Source organism: Cibotium barometz, chromosome 51 (genome assembly GCF_041138505.1).
Source record: "Cibotium barometz isolate CiBa-2024 chromosome 51, ASM4113850v1, whole genome shotgun sequence".
Classification (NCBI taxonomy): Eukaryota; Viridiplantae; Streptophyta; class Polypodiopsida; order Cyatheales; family Cibotiaceae; genus Cibotium; species Cibotium barometz.
Window position 1 is genome coordinate 45,854,487 of NC_141096.1, and position 17,040 is coordinate 45,871,526.

Sequence of the window (17,040 nt, forward strand, 5' to 3'; positions counted from 1 at the left end):
GTGGGCATGCCTCATGTGGCTTTTTAGTGTGTGCGGTCTGACAGCCTCTATGTAAATGTTTGTATAGCTGGTCATGCGACCTTTGCTTTGTATTACATTTTCGTAATCTAATCAACCAACCATTACCGCAGGGGGGGGGGGGGGGGGGTGGGGGGGGTGTTGGTGGTTGAAAAGATATCTTAAGTGTCTACTAAAGGTCCAATGGGCCTTTGAGACCAAAGTGATACAATAATGTCCATGGCATATCTCATCATGGAATGGAAAATAAAACAGAAACAAAGCATAAACATAGCTCTCTCACTGGCGTGATACAAAACTGTCCATGAAAGCTCATCATGGGAATACTAGGAACATAGAAACATGAGAGCAGCACCAGTCCCCGGTAGATCGTATACCACTCTCCAAAATATCAAGCTTGGGGCTAATGAGTATGGCCAAGAGATCTCCCTCTGCTACGTCAAATGGAAAGGTAGCTTGATGGCCGTGGAGCATGTCCTGGATCTCGCGCTGATGAGCAGATTGTGGCCGACGACCGGGGGGTCAAGGGGATCAGGCACACTAGAGTGCAGAGGCTCGGTCCGAGGTAACTCCTCTGGGGCAAGGTGGGTCCGGAGCAGCTTGAGGTGGGTCCACAAGATCCACTATATCAGTGTCCTCCACCTCCTGGGTCCGGAAGACACTGGTGATGGTTGGCTGGCAAGGGAGGGGGCGGGGTGGTTGGGGCCGAAGCTCTCTCAAGACAGTGTCCCTGTGTCTGCGGAGCTCAAGCAAGAAGAGGCCTAGGCAACCCCGGTACAAGAAGTCCAAGATCCTGGAGAGTGGACCAAATCCCCCACGAAACAGACAGTGAAACCTCCCACGGATCTCATAGTTTACTGGGTAGCGGCATATGTCATAAGGAACTGAACAATGCCCCCGAGGAATCGAATAATCTTACATTAGAGAGAAAATTGTCGTAGTCAATCAAATTAACTATCCTATCACGATTGGGTAGTTCCACATACCTAGGGGATATTAAAAAATACCTTCGCTCTCTGAGAACCACATAACTCAAAAGCGATGATAAGTGAGGGGGGAGGGCGAGCATATATATACTCTCCACATGAGCTGCATGACTCCCTCCTAAATGCTGCATGACTCCCTCCTAAATATTACACGACCTGAAAAATAGACATAAATGCCATAAATAGGGTGGGTAGCCCACATCTGAGGCCCATAAAAATAGGGAAAAAATAAGGGGATGCCTGACCATGGGAAGGGCCCCCGTAGACACCAGAATAGCCATCAACAGGAGATGATATTGTCAGAATATGCAGCGGAAACGATAACCAAACTTGGGTAGACAAGAGCAAGTAGACTGCAGAAAATAAACAGCACAAGAAACACAGAGAGAGAGATGTGTAAACTCTTCTCTATACACAAGATCACGAGAAAACTGAATGAGGAAGTGGTGGGGGCAAGGGGCCTATTTATATGCCCCTGGGAGAGAAGTCGGCCAGCACTGTAGAAGTCCACGACTGCATAAATGCAGTCGGCCAGCAAAAGAAGTCCACGACTGTGTGAATGCAGTCGGCCAGCAATCCAGAAGCCTACGCAACATCTGTGTGCAGTCGGCCAGCCACAGGACTGCTGTTGGGACAGTCGGCCAGCCTTGGAGTGCTCCTGCCAACCTCTGGCATCCCTCCCCACCACTAGAAAAAATGGGAAAAAATAGGGAAAAATACGGGGAGTGAGGAAAAATGATAAAACACCTTATACAGGGCGGGCACACCCACAACAGAGGCCCTGGTGTATAAATATAGACAGGAGATGACTTCTAACACCCCCTCTCAGCTCCTAGCTGTGAAACCAACCCAAGGGAGCTGGAGTGCCGCCTGAGCGTAGCCTAAGGTAGAGACTTCGTGAAGAGGTCCGCCGCATTGTCCTCCGTCGAACAATAAAGTAGCAAGATGTCACCAGCCAAGATCTTCTCACGTACAAAGTGATACTGTATCTCTATATGCTTGGTCCGGGCATGGAAAACCGGGTTCCGAGCAATAGCTAAACAACTCTGGTTATCGCACTCGATGACTGTGGGCTCCCTCTGTTGAAACCCAATCTCGCCTAGCAGCCTTACAACCTCACAAGCAGCCCGATACTCTACCTCTGTCGAAGAAAGGGCAATAGTTGGCTGCCTCTTGCTGCTCCAAGAAACTGCTCCTGAGCCGAGGGTAAAACTGTATCCTGAAGTAGATCTCCTCGTGTCTGGATCTCCTCCCCAATCTGAGTCACTCCAACCTTGGAGCCTGACTCCATTCCCTCTTGTGTAAAAGAGTCCCAGATCCTTCGTACTCTGCAGATACCGCAGGATCCGCAATCCTGTGTCCCAATGAGACTTCAATGGCGTCTGCATAAAAGAGCTCAACAGTCCCACGGAGAAGCTCAAGTCCAATCTGGTGTTCACCATCAATGAACCAACCAACTTCCTGTACTGCGAGGCATCAACAAGCTCACAAGGATCAGTAACGGTTAACTTTGTGTTCAGGTCCATCGGCGAAGTAATAGGCTTGCAGTTCTCCATCCCAAAGGCCTCAAGCAACTCATGAACATACCGCTACTGAGAGACAAAAAACCCCCTCTGGGTCTGCCAGATCTCCAATCCCAAAAAGAAGTGGAGTAAGCCTAAGTCGGTCATCTCAAACTCCTTTGACAAGGCAGCCTTCGTCACTCCAATGTGCTCCACATGACCGCCGGTGAGAATGAGATCATCCACATAAAGGATGATAAGCGTGACCATGCCGCGTTCCCGAAAGAGATACAGGTTCGGATCTGCAACCGATCTCTGAAATCCAGTCCGAATAAAGAAGGAATCAATCTTCTGATTCCATGCCTTGGGAGCCTGCTTAAGACCATACAAGGCCTTACGTAACCTGTAAACCATCCCTTCCGATCCTGGAACAATAAAGCCTGGAGGCTGCTCAACGTACACCTCCTCCTGCAGGTCACCATTAAGGAACGCAAATTTTACATCCATTTGATACACGGGCCACCTTTGAGAAGAAGCAAGGGCAAGAACGGTCCGAATCGTGGACATCCGCGCTGTCGGTGCAAAGGTATCCTTGTAGTCGATGCCTGGCCGCTGAGCATAACCTTTAGCGACAAGTCTGGCTTTGTGTTTGTCCACCGACCCATCAGACGCGTATTTGGTCTTAAAGACCCATTTGACACCAATGACTAACCGCTTCGACGGCCTCGGTACCAACTCCCAAGTGTTGTTCTTCTCGATGGCATAAGTTCCACCTGCATGGCTTTCCTCCAAGTATCCTGTGAAAGGGCTTCCTTTACGGAAGTGGACTCTTTATCCCGCATAATACGAGACATCAAAGCATAGTTCACCTGAAGAAGCTCCGCTGTGTTGCTTTTATTTCGGACTCTATGTGATCATCGAGGGCTGTCCTCTGTGGTCCACTCGGAGGGTAGCTCCGTGACACCTGACTCTCGAAGGGTGTCTAACAACCACCTAGGTACTCGAACAGATCGTGAAGCCTCCTGTGGTCGCGGGGGCTCTACTCCAGCTGCGGGCTCAACCTCCTGTGGTGACTGAGGTGGATCAACTGGAATGATAGACTGTGAATCATCATCAGACTCCTCTGGATCTCCAAGAAGTGGCAGCTCCTCGACAGTGGATGCTAGAACATGCTCGTCAAAGACCACATCCCGGCTGACAACAATCTCATTCCTGTCTGGATCATACAACCTGTATCCCTTGGAAAGAGAGTTATACCCCACAAATACCAGCTTGCGGGACTTGGAGTCAAGCTTCCCCCTCTGCTTCTTCGGAATATGTACATACGCGTCACTCCCAAAGACACGGAAGTGCGAGACATCAGGTTTCCTGCCAAAGTATGCCTCAAATGGAGTCATATGGGGTACTCGTCGGAGATCGGTTAATGGTATGGACAGCCGTTGCCACAGCCTCACCCCAAAGTGGACGAGGAAGATCACGATGCTCCAGCATGGTCCTCGACATCTCCACCACAGTCCTGTTCTTGCGTTCAACAACTCCATTCTCCGAAGGAGATCCGGTATTGGCCAGTTCCCTTTTGATGCCATGATCTGCACAAAATCTGAGAAATACAGTCGAGGAGAATTCACCTCCTTTATCAGCCCTGAGAGTCTTGACCTGAAATCAAGACTCTTTCTCCACCATCACGTGCCAATCCTTGAACCGAGCAAAAGCCTGGTCCTTCTGGGAAAGAAAGTAGACCCACGTGAATTTGGTACAATCATCAACAAGCAGCATAAAGTAGAGAGATCCTCCCAAAGATGGTATCTGCTGAGGTCCACACAAGTCAGTGTGAATCAACTCCAATGGTTTCGAAGCCCGCCTGGAAGCCTGCTTTCGGAAAGGATTCCCTGTGCTGCTTACCACGTATGCAAGAGCTGCAACGCCCTTGCCTACTACCAGCATCTGGCAAGCCAACCACCATCTGGTCCCGGAAAGCTCGCCTCAATGCATCCACATTTAAGTGGCCAAAACGAAAGTGCCACAAATCTCCGACCTGAGAACCTGTCAATGTGGAGAGTGCAGAGAGCTTGTAGATACCATTCTCCACACCGCCTTCCCAAACAACCTGGCCAGTCTCACGGTCCCTTAGAGCAACTGAATGCTCCTCAAATTCCACCCGAAAGCCAGTCTTGCATACCTCATGCACTGACAGAAGATGAAAACCCAGAGCAGGGACATAAAGAACACGGGAAGCATGCTTGCCCCCCTTGCCGTCGGGAATAATCTCCATCCGGCCCTCACTATGTATCGGAATAGTGGAGTTATCGCCAATAAAGATGCGACCTGACTGCCGTTTCAGATCCAGAAAGAAGTCACGGGATGGAGTCATGTGCCTGGAAGCACCACTGTCGAGAATCCATTCCCGGGTATCCTTCGCGGTGAAGCCAACTGCCTCCTCGCTCGAAGATGATGAAGCATCGGAGTCCACCATCTCTAAGTGCACAAATGCCGGAGTCTTTGCAGCTGAGGCTGAAGAATCAACACTCTTCCCTATCCCCTTAGGGCACTTCCTCCAGTAGTGACCTTTCTCGCCACAATCATTACAAGATCTTTCGACCTTCAGCTTCTCTCGTTCTGAATCAGGCTTCTTCTCAAAAGACTTCTCCGGTGAAGCCTTCCCTTTGCCCTTGTTGTTATTCCGGCCTTTCGATCGTTGGCCAGTTAAGGCCTCCGAACCTCCGCTGTGAGGAGGGTTCGTGAAACGTTCCTCCTGGTCCAAGACCATTGGCACAAGCTCCTCCCAGGTTATGGTGCTGAGCCTGCCACTCGTAATCAACGCGGAATAGAAAGCAGAATACTGACCAGGCAAGTGGGACAGCAAAGTGATGGCCATGTCTTCAGATGATATCTCTTTCCCAACTTGTAGGACTTCCTGCTGAAGGGCCTGCAGCTTGTTAATGTGTTCCCGCATCGTCGAAGACTTTGCAGGGTTCATCACCCGCATCTGCACTTCCAAGGAGATCCGCTTCATGGGTGATACCCTGTTATACAAAGAAGCCAAGTGCTCCCATATGCCTTTCGCCAGCGTCATGTGCTTCACATGATTGATCACTTGTGGTGTGCAATTGAGGAAAATAAACGACCGGACCCTGGCGTTGACACGATCCCACATGTGTGCCTGTGCCTCTCGGTCCTTCCTCGTCGACAGTAACTCCCCTTCCTCAGCTTCCGGCCGTGGAACCCCGATGATGATAAAATCAGCAAGGTCATATGACTCCAGCACCGACTCCATCATGACCTTCCAGATGCCGTAATTGGATCCATCCAACTGACGATCCACTGGGAACGTGGGGAGAGTCGGAATCTTCACGTGCTTCTCAGCCATCTCTAGGAAATCTGCCATCGCGGAGCCTTCTCTTCCCGTACAGCCCAAAACAGTCCACCAATCAGCAGCCTAACGCTCCCCCTCTTGCTCAGAAAAACTCCCAAGATCTATCTCGAGCCTAGGGCTCTGATACCATGTCAGAATATGCAGCGGAAATGATAACCAAACTTGGGTAGACAAGAGCAAGTAGCCTGCAGAAAATAAACAGCACAAGAAACACAAAGAGAGATGTGTAAACTCTTCTCTATACACAAGAGCCCGAGAAAACTGAATGAGGAAGTGGTGGGGGCAAGGGGCCTATTTATATGCCCCTGGGAGAGCAGTCGGCAGCACTGTAGAAGTCCACGACTGCATAAATGCAATCGGCCAACATAAGAAGTCCACGACTGTGTGAATGCAGTCGGCCAGCAATCCAAAAGCCTACGCAACATCTGTGTGCAGTCGGCCAGCCACAGGACTGCTGTTGGGACAGTCGGCCAGCCTTGGAGTGCTCCTGCCAACCTCTGGCATCCCTCCCCACCACTAGGAAAAATGGGAAAAAATAGGGAAAAATACGGGGAGTGAGGAAAAATGATAAAACACCTTATACAGGGCGGGCACACCCACAACAGAGGCCCTGGTGTATAAATATAGACAAGAGATGACTTCTAACAGATATATGTTAACACCCCCTCTCAGGTTCTGGGGGTGGCCCAAGGCCCAAGGAGCTACAATGAATGCCAATAGCTGACTAAGATAATCCTTTGGTGAACAAGTTTGCAGCAGCACTGTCCTAAGTAGGGCAATATTCAAGGATAATGTCTCCCTCCAAGATCCGCTCCCGCACAAAGTGATAAAGGATCTCTATATGCATGGTCTACGCATGAAATGGCGGATTCTTAGCAATAGCCAAGCAACACTAGTTGTGTCGTATGAGATAAGGATAGGCTACTGTTGTCAAAAACTAATCTCCTCAAGTAGCCGCTACAACCAAATCACCTCACAAGCAGCCGAACATGCCCCTCGATACTCCACCTTGGTCAATGAAAGCGCCACCGTAGGCTACTTTTTACTTGTCCATGAAATTGCTCAAGATCCAAGAGTAAAGCAATACCCTGTAGTAGATCATCGGGAATCTGCATCTCCAGCCCAGTCGGAGTTGCTCCAGCCACATAAAGTGGCCCCCTCTCCATAGAAAATACCAAAATCCTTGGTACCTTGCAAGTACTGCAACAAGCGGAGTGTTGCCTACCAGTGAACATCCAAAGGTGCATGCATGAAAGCACTGAGAGTTCCCACCACAAATGCACAATCAAGCTGTGTTGAGCAACCAAATCAAGGAACCAACCACCTATACAAAAGTGTATCTGCCACTAGATCGGATCCAAAAGAGGAGAGTTTGATGCTGGGATCCATGGGGGAAGTGATGGGCTTACAATCTGTCATCCTGAAAGATTCTAGCAGCCGTGTAACATACCGCTGTTGAGAAATGAATATGCCATCTAAGTGCTGAAAAATCTCCAATCCAAGAAAGAAGTGAAGCAACCCGAGATCTGTCATCTCAAATTCCTTACTGAGGGCAACCTTTGTCTAAGCAATGTGCATTGTATGGTTGCCTGTGATGATCAAGTCGTCCACATAGAGAATGATAAGAGCATACAACCCTTTCTCAAGAAAGATGTAGAGATTTGGATACGTCACTGACTGCTTGAAACCCTTCTATTGAAAGAAAGCGTCAATCTTCTTGTACAAAGCCCTGGGGGCTTGTTTCAAACCATACAAGGCCTTTTTCAGCCTGTAGACCATACCTTTGGAGTGTATATCAGTTGGATATCAAGACTACCTTCTTGAATGGTGATTTGCTGAGAACTTATGTATCTCAACCTCGTGGATTCGTTGAGAAGGGACAAGACTCTAAAGCATGCAAATTAAGAAAAGCTTTATATGGCCTTAAGCAGGCCCCCAGAGCATAGTATGAGAAGATAAACACATATTTAATTGCAAATGGTTTTTGCAACAGTCCAATTGAGAATACCCTCTATATAAAGAGGAGTAAAATTTACTTTTTGGTCATCATTTTATCGATGACATGCTCCTCACGTACCCTAATGAGGAGAAGATTTCAACCTTCAAGGCTGAATTACATGGACTCGTTGCATTATTACTTCAACATAAGTTTATGCAACGTGATAATGGTATTGTGATGTTGCAGTTAAAGTACATACAAAGGCTACTTATACGGTTTGGTCTTAAAGACTATAAGCTTGTTGCTACACCAGTAGAGACGAGTGATAGACTCAATCTCCACAATGAAGGTGAACCATTTGATACAACACTTTATCAACAAGCTGTTGAATGCCTCATCTATCTATGCAATATGAGGCCAAACATTCAGTTTAGGGTCTCCCAATTGAGCAAGTTTATACACAGACCCAGAAGTAAGCATTGGCAGGCTACCAAGCGAGTATTCCGATACTTACACGACACTTGATCCCTCTGGCTATTCTATGCTAAGGGGAGTTATGACGTGTATGTCCACTAGTAGCTTTTGCTTTAATCTTGGTGATTCATACCATGGGTGAGCAAGAAGTAGCCAACGGTGGCCTCGAGCTATGAAGTTAAGTACACGGCAGCTTTAACGACGACTATGGAGTATGTATAGCTCAAACACCTTTTGACAGATCTTGGTGTTGGACAACAGTCCCCACCTCCATCTTCACTAACAACCACAATGCATTAGCCATTGTGAGAAACCCAATGTTTCATGCTCACACAAAGCACATTGAGGTGCATTATCATTATGTAAGGCCAGCGGGGCATGCAGTGACAGACTCAACGTGTCCAAGAGATAAAAATATAAAGAGAGAGGGGAGAGAGAAAAGGGAATGGGGATCTTGCACAGTACACCACATTGAGCAGGGAACAGGCCCCGCCCCCTTTCAGGAATTTATTCAAGAACAATCCACGGGCACACTGGCCAAGATCAATACAATCGATGAATACAAAACAAACAAATATGCCAATGTAGGATATCCAAGTCGATGTTGATGTCAACGCACAAGATCTCTAATGTCGAGCACACCACGGGGATGACCCACAAGTATCTTTCACCGGGCTAGTACCAAATCCAATATCCAAATCCAATGGATCCTCTAAGTCCAATGAATCCAAATCCAAGTCCAAGTCCAAGTCCAAAATCCAAGCTCCATGTCTAAGCTCTGTGCTTCATGCCCAAGCTCTATGTCCAAGTTCTTCATGTCTATGCTCAAGTTCAAGCTTCCATGTCCAAGCTCTATGCCCAAGTTCCATGTCCAAGCTCTAAATCCACTCGCTCATCCCATGAATAATCTCCCCAATTCCTATAGCCTTGTCGATGATGAAAACCCTAGAGAAGCTCTTTCTGGCAAGAAAACTAATATAAAAACTATTTTAATGGTTTTCGAGCGATCAAAACCTCCAAAAAGTAATTTTTCGGGTTTTTTGAGCAGTTTTAGGGTTTTTGAAATTTTATGTCCGTGCAACTGTACGAATCCGTGCAGTCGCGAATCCGTACAGTCACACGGAAAGATGGTGACGTGGCACTGCAGTTGTTGAAGTCGCTCTGAAATCAGTGGGTAACGATGAAAAACTCCATGATTTGATTCATAGATGATGAAGAAGATAATCTCCACGCTTGAACGAAGATGGCAACACGATGAAGAGGTTCTTCTTCAACTTGATGCTCAAGAGAGGCTCATGCTTCTTTTATACTTGGGGAATCCTTGCTTTTTGCCAAAAAGTAATGCTTTTGCTTTGCTTTTGTCTTTTTATTAAATATTATTAATAATAGCCAAAGTTCTTGATTTGTGCTTTTACAACTTCAAGGCCTTGCTTTTTAACCCTAGAGCTACTTTTTGGAAAAGTGGCTTTTTTAGCTTTTTGGTCCGGCTTAGTCTCCTCTTTCCAATGGTGCCCTTGACTTGTGGTCAATCCTGTTTTTGACTTTTTACTTTTTCTTGCTTTTTGACCAAGAATGGTGCTTTTTCTTAATCAATCTTTATGGACCTTGTCCCCATGTCTTCTTCCACCTGTCTGGTGTCCGGGCGTGGATTTCATTATGTGAAATAGAGCTAGGAGGGCCAAATAGTTACACATTATGTTAGGGGGGAGAGGCTCATCACAAGAGAGATTAGCATGGCTTATGTCTCTACACACACAGCAGATATGTTCATGAAAGCTCTCTCATAAGAGAAGCTTTTCGCAAAGCTTTGGACTTATTGCCATTTGGAGATTGATTCAATCACATGATCCCTGTATATGTTCACATCATCACTAAGGGGGAATTTACAGCCATTTATATCATAGTGATGTATGGACATAGGCTAATAATGGACTGGGCCACTTTTTCCCATAGAAGGTTTTTTCCCTGAGCATGTGTACACTTATGAGTGTATGTAAGTGACATGATGTGTAGCCATTTATATGGTAGTGATGTATAGACGTAGGCTAATAATGGGTCAAGACACTTTTTCCCTCCTTAGGACTTTTCTACCAAGCGTGTGTACACTAAGGAAGAAAAAAGTGCCCCGGCCCATTATTAACCTAATAATGTCGTTTACACACACTCAAGGAAAAGAACCTCTTAAGGAGGGAAAAAGTGTCCCGGTCCATTATTAGCCTACGTCCACACATCATGATTCACTACCATATAAAATGGCTACACAACGTTGAGGAAAGCACATGATTATGACAATTTGGCTACCCACGTATATATAATATGTATGCACCAATGCTACTGGTCCGTTTATTGATGTAAGCCAGGTCCACGACCTGCCATGGTGCACTTGCCCCTTCCCAAGAACCTATCTTTTTTGTGTACCACAAGTGAGGTGTGTCACACTTGGCTTGCTCACGTACCTATAAAGGTTGGTTTATGGAGATGTTGCTCCCTACCTGTAATATGGTCAAAGTGGTATTTTGGTTTGTAGTTTTTGAAGAGCAACATTCATAATCTGGTTTTTAGAGATGGCGTCTTTGAGACTTGGCAGCAATGAGGAGCTTCCATTCAAGTGAGGACCAATTTTTACACCAAGCAGCAAGGTCCAAGTAGCACTGGAGACCAATCAATGCCAATTGCACCGTTTAAGTTGAATGGGTGTAAGACCTCTTTTGTAGGGTCCAAATGCATGTGCTTTTGTAGGAGGTGTACAATGTTTCTACATTATTAGGCTATTTCTACTCAACCACATAAAATTTTAGCAAGTCTAATAGGACTAGGTTTGCTATTTTACTTTGTCTTGCTAATAGTTTCCAAATGACATGGAGACAAAATTCTAGCTTGCTACTTACAGTTGCAAGAAAAAGCTACTAACTCCCTTGTTGTCCTCCTATGCCTAATCCCCAGCATTTCTAGAAGTAAAAAGCTAGCATCCTCTGATGAATACAACGGTGTGAGAAACACACATAATCTTCACGAGATCAAAGTTTGAAATCATCTTCAGTCTTGGAGGAAATGATGATAGAAAAACAACCATAGATTCGACTATCCTGCATCAGCTTTGTTCGTTTACAGAAGTAATGAAATGTCATCGATTGCATCCTTTGGTGTAGCGTTACACCATTTCACTCACCTTTGCGTAGCCGTGCCTTCTCCTTCAATCTGTTCTCTCCTCCCATCACGTAGCCTGGAACCAACCACTGGAAACGGTGCACTAGTTGCTTTACAATTTCGTAAACCTGCAAGCATAGCTCCCGGGTGGGAACAAGCACCAATGCTGCTGCCTGATCCATTAACATGCTCTCTCAAGTTGTTGCTTCAATCTTAGATTATGGTGGAAGATTTTTCAAAAACATTGACTAGAACACAATCTTGATAGCAATGGGAGGACTCAGCGTACCGTATGTGCCATCAGACCGGGATATCTTTTTCATATTAGCCTGCAATTTATGAATGATTGGTGCCAGATATACAACTGTCTTTCCAGTTCCTGTCTCAGCATTCACCAGCCTGAGCGCAATACAGTAAAGGAAGATAACCCCATGTTCACTTACTTAAATACATGAATGCCGTTGCAGCAGCTGCCTCTTTCAAATTTTATTTCTTTTTTTTTCTAGAGCTTCAGATTATATGCACTAAACAGCAGGATACGCATCCCTGTCGGAGAGGATTATAGGAATAGCGGCCTGTTGAATGTGGGTAGGAGCAGAAAAGCCCATTCGCTCTGTAGAAAACAGGCAACCCCAGATATTCATCAGCTTGAGATAGTTATTCTCACACACACACACACACATGCGTACCGTGCATGTGGGTGGAGAGTGTGTCACAAAGGCCCAGGTCCTGGAAGCGGCAGGAGACAAAAGGCGTGCGCTGCTCTTCTTCGGGTGCTTCTGTCTCCTCCTCCTCGCTTGCGTGCACTCTCTTTCTCCTCTTCATTGTTTTGGATGGCGATGGCACTCTCAACCTGCAAGGGTTTCAAGGTACTGTGCAGGCAGATGTTTTTCTCTCTCTTTTTCTCCTCTGTTTTTTTGTCTTTCCTAATGGCAAAACACTATCTATGGTCTTGCCTACTGGGATCCAACGATGGGAGAATTTCTATGTAATTTTTGTTTATGAAAAAAAAATAGATTTAGTATAAATGTGTGTACACTAGATAGTGGCAAGGTACCCTTTTGCAAATGGGTAAAATCTCTCTCTCGGCCCCTTTACAAACCCAACACAAATCAATATTAATTAAAAAAAGTAAATAAACAATTATATAAATAGACTAATTATTACTAATGTATTAGATTTCACATAATATATTGTGTCAACTAGAATGCTTGGGCACTTGTGCTTGTACCTTTTTTTCTCAATTTGAGTATTTTTATGAGAGAGAAATTGGTTTCACAAAAATAATTATTTACAAATTTTCTATTAAGTCTAACAAACACGTGGATATGCTCGAAATTACATCAAACTTCGTTTGGGTCAAAATTTTAATCATGGCGTCAAAAGCGATTTAGTAAACTCACTTGATTTGGTCGAAAAGTCAGTAAATGGCCGTTCGGGTGGGGAGGAGGTCCCGTGACCACTCAAAATTCTTCATCCAAGCCTTTCGAGATTGATTGAGAAAACAAGGATTGCAATCCGACCCTCCAAGCATGGCTTAATGCGAACATGGTCTAAAAATTGAATAAGAGTAATTGAAAAACTATTAATAATAAGTTTTGGAGAGTGTGGAAAGTGAGAATAGAGCCATGGTCTCCTTGTGAGAATATAAGGAAAAGGATCAAAACCATAATATTAATCTCTAATTAAGAAAAATATATATGATAAAATATTCCCAAAAAAACTAGAAATAGAAGCTCACCGGCATGAGAGAGCTCCCATACCCATTCCCTCCTCAAACCTTGCTTCTAACCTTGGAGAGGAGCTATCACAAGCTATAAATAAGTGGCTTGGGAAACCATTAAGGCAGGCGGGCGTGTTATTAAGAGTAGATTAAGCATTGCTTTTCTTATTTTTAACAGCATCTTCTACACTGGGGAGCTTTTTGGGTGCACTTGAAAGCTTCTACTCAACTCACGACTTCATTCCTAGCTTATTTGCATCAAGTAAGTCCCATTCAATCCTTGCTCCTAGTCTTGGAGAGGAGCCCTCACAAGCTATAAATAAAGTGCCTTGGGAGAGCATTAAGAGTTGGTGGGTGTGATTAAGAGTAGATCAAGCATTAATCTATGCTATCTTCTACATTGCGGAGCTTTTTAGGTATAGCTCAAAGCTTCTACTCAACTCAAGGCTTCATTCCCAGCTTCTTTGCATCAGGTAAGTGGTTAATTGCATCAATTAAGTCTTTTATTTCTATGATTTGCAATTAAGGCTCTAGTCTTCATTAAAGCTGATGATTAAGGGCTCAATTGTTTAGGGGTTTATGTTTAGCAAAAGCTCAAAGGGCTATCAGAATTCCTCGTCATAGATTATGGGGTGATTAGTGAACTCGTTTTGCTCTTAATCACTAAATTAGGCTAGATAATCACAATCTAATTTTTTGGCCCTCATTGCTAAGCTCTTAGCACTATTGAATGATTGAGATTTGATGCTTTGGTTAAAAAACCATAAAATTAATGCATGCGTAGGAAATAATTAAGGAATTTTTAGCTCATCTAAAGGTTTTCTTAACTTGATCTTAAGGCATAAGGGGAGATTATACATTTTGATTAGGCTCTCTTAATCATTGGCTCTTGATTATGAGCTAAAGGCTTGTTCTTCCTTTTTTAGAGGGTGATCAGTGAGATAGTTAAGTAATTAAGAGTAATTAATAAAGATTAAGGGTAAATTAGATTGTTATTTTGAGATTAGGCAATAGTTTAAACAAGAATGAGGGTTTATGTACCTTATGAAAATATTAGCATGATCAAACGTTAATAACCACTTATAAAAACCTTCGAAAAATATTAGTATTGATAATCACTTATAAAAAGCTTGATTAAGTGGTTGCTAATTATTAGGGTGTAGATCATTAGAAAGTTGAATTGTTTTTAGGGGAAGAGATGGACCTAGTCAATGTGATGGAGTAGGATGAAATCTCGTGTCTAGATTCCCAAATGTCCTTATTATGAGTTGTTAATAATGGATTAATGAAGATCATCATTTATGATTTAAGATTAGGATTGAAGAGTTGCAAATCCTTGTCTAAATTTTCCTAAATATTACCTATATAACCTAAACTCCTAGGGCTCATTCCTTAAATTTAGGAGCAGTGATTTAACTTTTAAAAGCCCATAAATTTAGGAGTGGTAATTTAACTTTTAAGTAACCATAAATTTCTATTAATTATTAGTTTATAAGGCTACAAGAAAAAGAAGGAAGTTAATCATTTGGTAGCTTTAATTAACCTTAACTATTAGTTGTTAAGACCAAAAGGGAAACAAAGACTAACTTCTTAAGCAACCTTAATTATCTTGATTATTGACTATTAAGGGCTAACATACAAAAGGTTAAGGATTATTATGGACTTTACAAGAGTTAGAGTATACGATGATCTAGCTAAAGTCTTTAAAGATTATATGATCTCTAAATATACAAAGGGTTAAGGATTGTTATGGACTTTATGAGGGTTAGAGTGTACAATGATCTAGCTAAAGTCTTTAAAGATTATAGGATCTCTAAATACTAATGAAGGAAGAAAAAGGATCCTTGGTTAAACTAAGAATACTTAATCGATACCCTTATCCTCTTAAGGAGAGTTAGTGAAAGGGATATTTCCTATAGCTTAAAGTCAAATTTTAGGAAAATATCCTTTAAGATCCTTGGTAAGACAAGGGAAGGATTCTTTATCCTCTAAGGATCTAACCATGTAAAGGGATAGAGGATCAAGTTTTAGTGTTACAAACCATAAGACCCTACCCTCCTAAAACAAACTTCATGAGGTGATTTCCTAACTCTTAAGAGAAGACCATCAGGGGGATAAACAAGATCACATTCATATTACTTGGAGACCCAAGAAAGTCGAATATTCTTAAGGAAACATCAAAGATCAGGGAGATAATTGGACCTTGTTCAGCCCTAAAGAGACCCATCCCTAAAAGGAAAAGTGGGCATAGAGAAGATACAGAAATAAGACCTCAAGTGGGTTAACTATGAACGATCCCTAAATTCGATGATAAGGGATAAGAGGACACATCCATACTTGGAATGAATTATGCAGTCCAAATGACAAGGAATTAGATCCAAAGAAAATTGCAATGCTGGTGAGGGGGATGTCAAAGTGGCATTGGAGCAGCGGCGGATAGGCTAGGTAGCAAGGGCTTAAATTGGCATAAAAGTAGCTTCAATTGTGGCCTAAGAGTGGATAGGCTCAGTGGTGGTTGTAGGCTACAGTCTGGCTAGTAGAAACCACTCCTAATGGGAACATGGGTAGACAGCCTTGGCAATGATTTCCACACTAGCAAAAGATCAGCTCCAAGGGTGGACATGCTCTTGTTGGAGTGAAGATCAAAGTAGCACCATACACACATAAATACAATAAGCATGGAGAAATAGATGCAAGCACAACACTCAAAGTAGAGGATAAGCGAAGTGACATGATAAGTTCACTTACACACACATTCATAAGAGTGCGTACATATACTCGGGGGGAAAAACCTCCTAAAAAGGTAAAAAAGTGCTCGTCCATCTATTAACCTACGTCCACACATGACTACATATAAATGAGCTATACACACTCCACAGTCGCTATATAAGAGCTGCCATGTACTTAGCTTCATAGCTCAAAGTGGCCATTGTCGAGGATGCGTCTTTTGTTGAGCCATACATGAATCACCAAGGTGAAAGCAAAATCTACTAGGTGACACTGGTGTGATAACATCTAGCCAAGTCAAAATCACTAAAAGCATGTAATTGAACATCACCCCCCCCCTTAGTATAAAATAAGCTAAGGAATTGTATCTAAACACTGGCAACTTGCCAAAGCTTACTTTCGAAACTACATAAACCTGCTTAATTCAGAGACTCTAAACTAAATGCATGGCCTCGTATTACATAGATAGATGAGGCATCCATCAGCTAATAAAATGATGCATTAAATGTTTCACATGTATCGTGGAGACTAAGACTAGCACCTGTCTCTACTCGCGTAGCAACATGCTTATAGTCTTCAAGTCCAAACCATGTAAGCAACCTTGGTATGTACTTTGACTGTAACATCACAATACCATCATCACGTTGCATAAATTGTATGCCTAAATAATAATGCAACGAGCCCAAATCTGTTATCTCTCAAATGAAACATGTAATTCAGTCTTGAAGGTTGAAATCTTCTCCTCATTATGTCCAGTGACCAACATGTCATCAACATATAAAATGATGATAAAAAAATAATCTTTACTCCTCTTTACGTAGAGGGTATGCTCAGTTGGACTATTGCAACTAAGTAGGCGTTAATCTTCTCATACCATGCTTTGGAGCTTGCTTAAGGGCATATAAAGCTTCTCTTAACCTGCATACTTTAGATTCCTACCCTTTCTTAGCAAAATCACGAGGCAAAGATGCATAAACCTCCTTATGGCATTGGCAATGCATCATGGACATCAGTTAGATATCAAGATTACCTTCTTAAATGGTGATTTGCCCTTCTTAGCAAAATCACGAGGCAAAGATGCATAAACCTCCTTATGCAAATCACCATTTAAGAAGGTAATCTTGATATCTAACTGATGTCCATGATGCATT

The 17,040-nt window shown here is 43.6% G+C and overlaps 1 protein-coding gene across 7 annotated transcripts in view; it reads right to left on the minus strand.

Annotated features, from left to right (window-relative positions):
- Positions 1 to 12,399, minus strand: part of LOC147609683 (P-loop containing nucleoside triphosphate hydrolases superfamily protein) — an 89,177-nt gene extending 76,778 nt beyond the window's left edge. For 2 of the 7 annotated variants that reach the window (XM_086787397.1, XM_086787390.1), the window contains exons 1-4: positions 12,129 to 12,395; positions 11,980 to 12,052; positions 11,729 to 11,838; positions 11,462 to 11,605 (exon numbers count right to left, since the gene is read on the minus strand). In XM_086787397.1, the coding sequence (XP_086643523.1) occupies positions 11,462 to 11,605; positions 11,729 to 11,838; positions 11,980 to 12,052; positions 12,129 to 12,264 (463 nt within the window). In that variant the 5' untranslated portion in view covers positions 12,265 to 12,395. Of the gene's footprint in view, positions 1 to 11,461; positions 11,613 to 11,728; positions 11,839 to 11,979; positions 12,053 to 12,128 lie in introns of all 7 variants that reach the window. The other 5 variants (XM_086787396.1, XM_086787394.1, XM_086787393.1 and 2 more) reach the window with 5 other exon arrangements.
- Between the last annotated feature and the right edge of the window lie 4,641 nt (positions 12,400 to 17,040).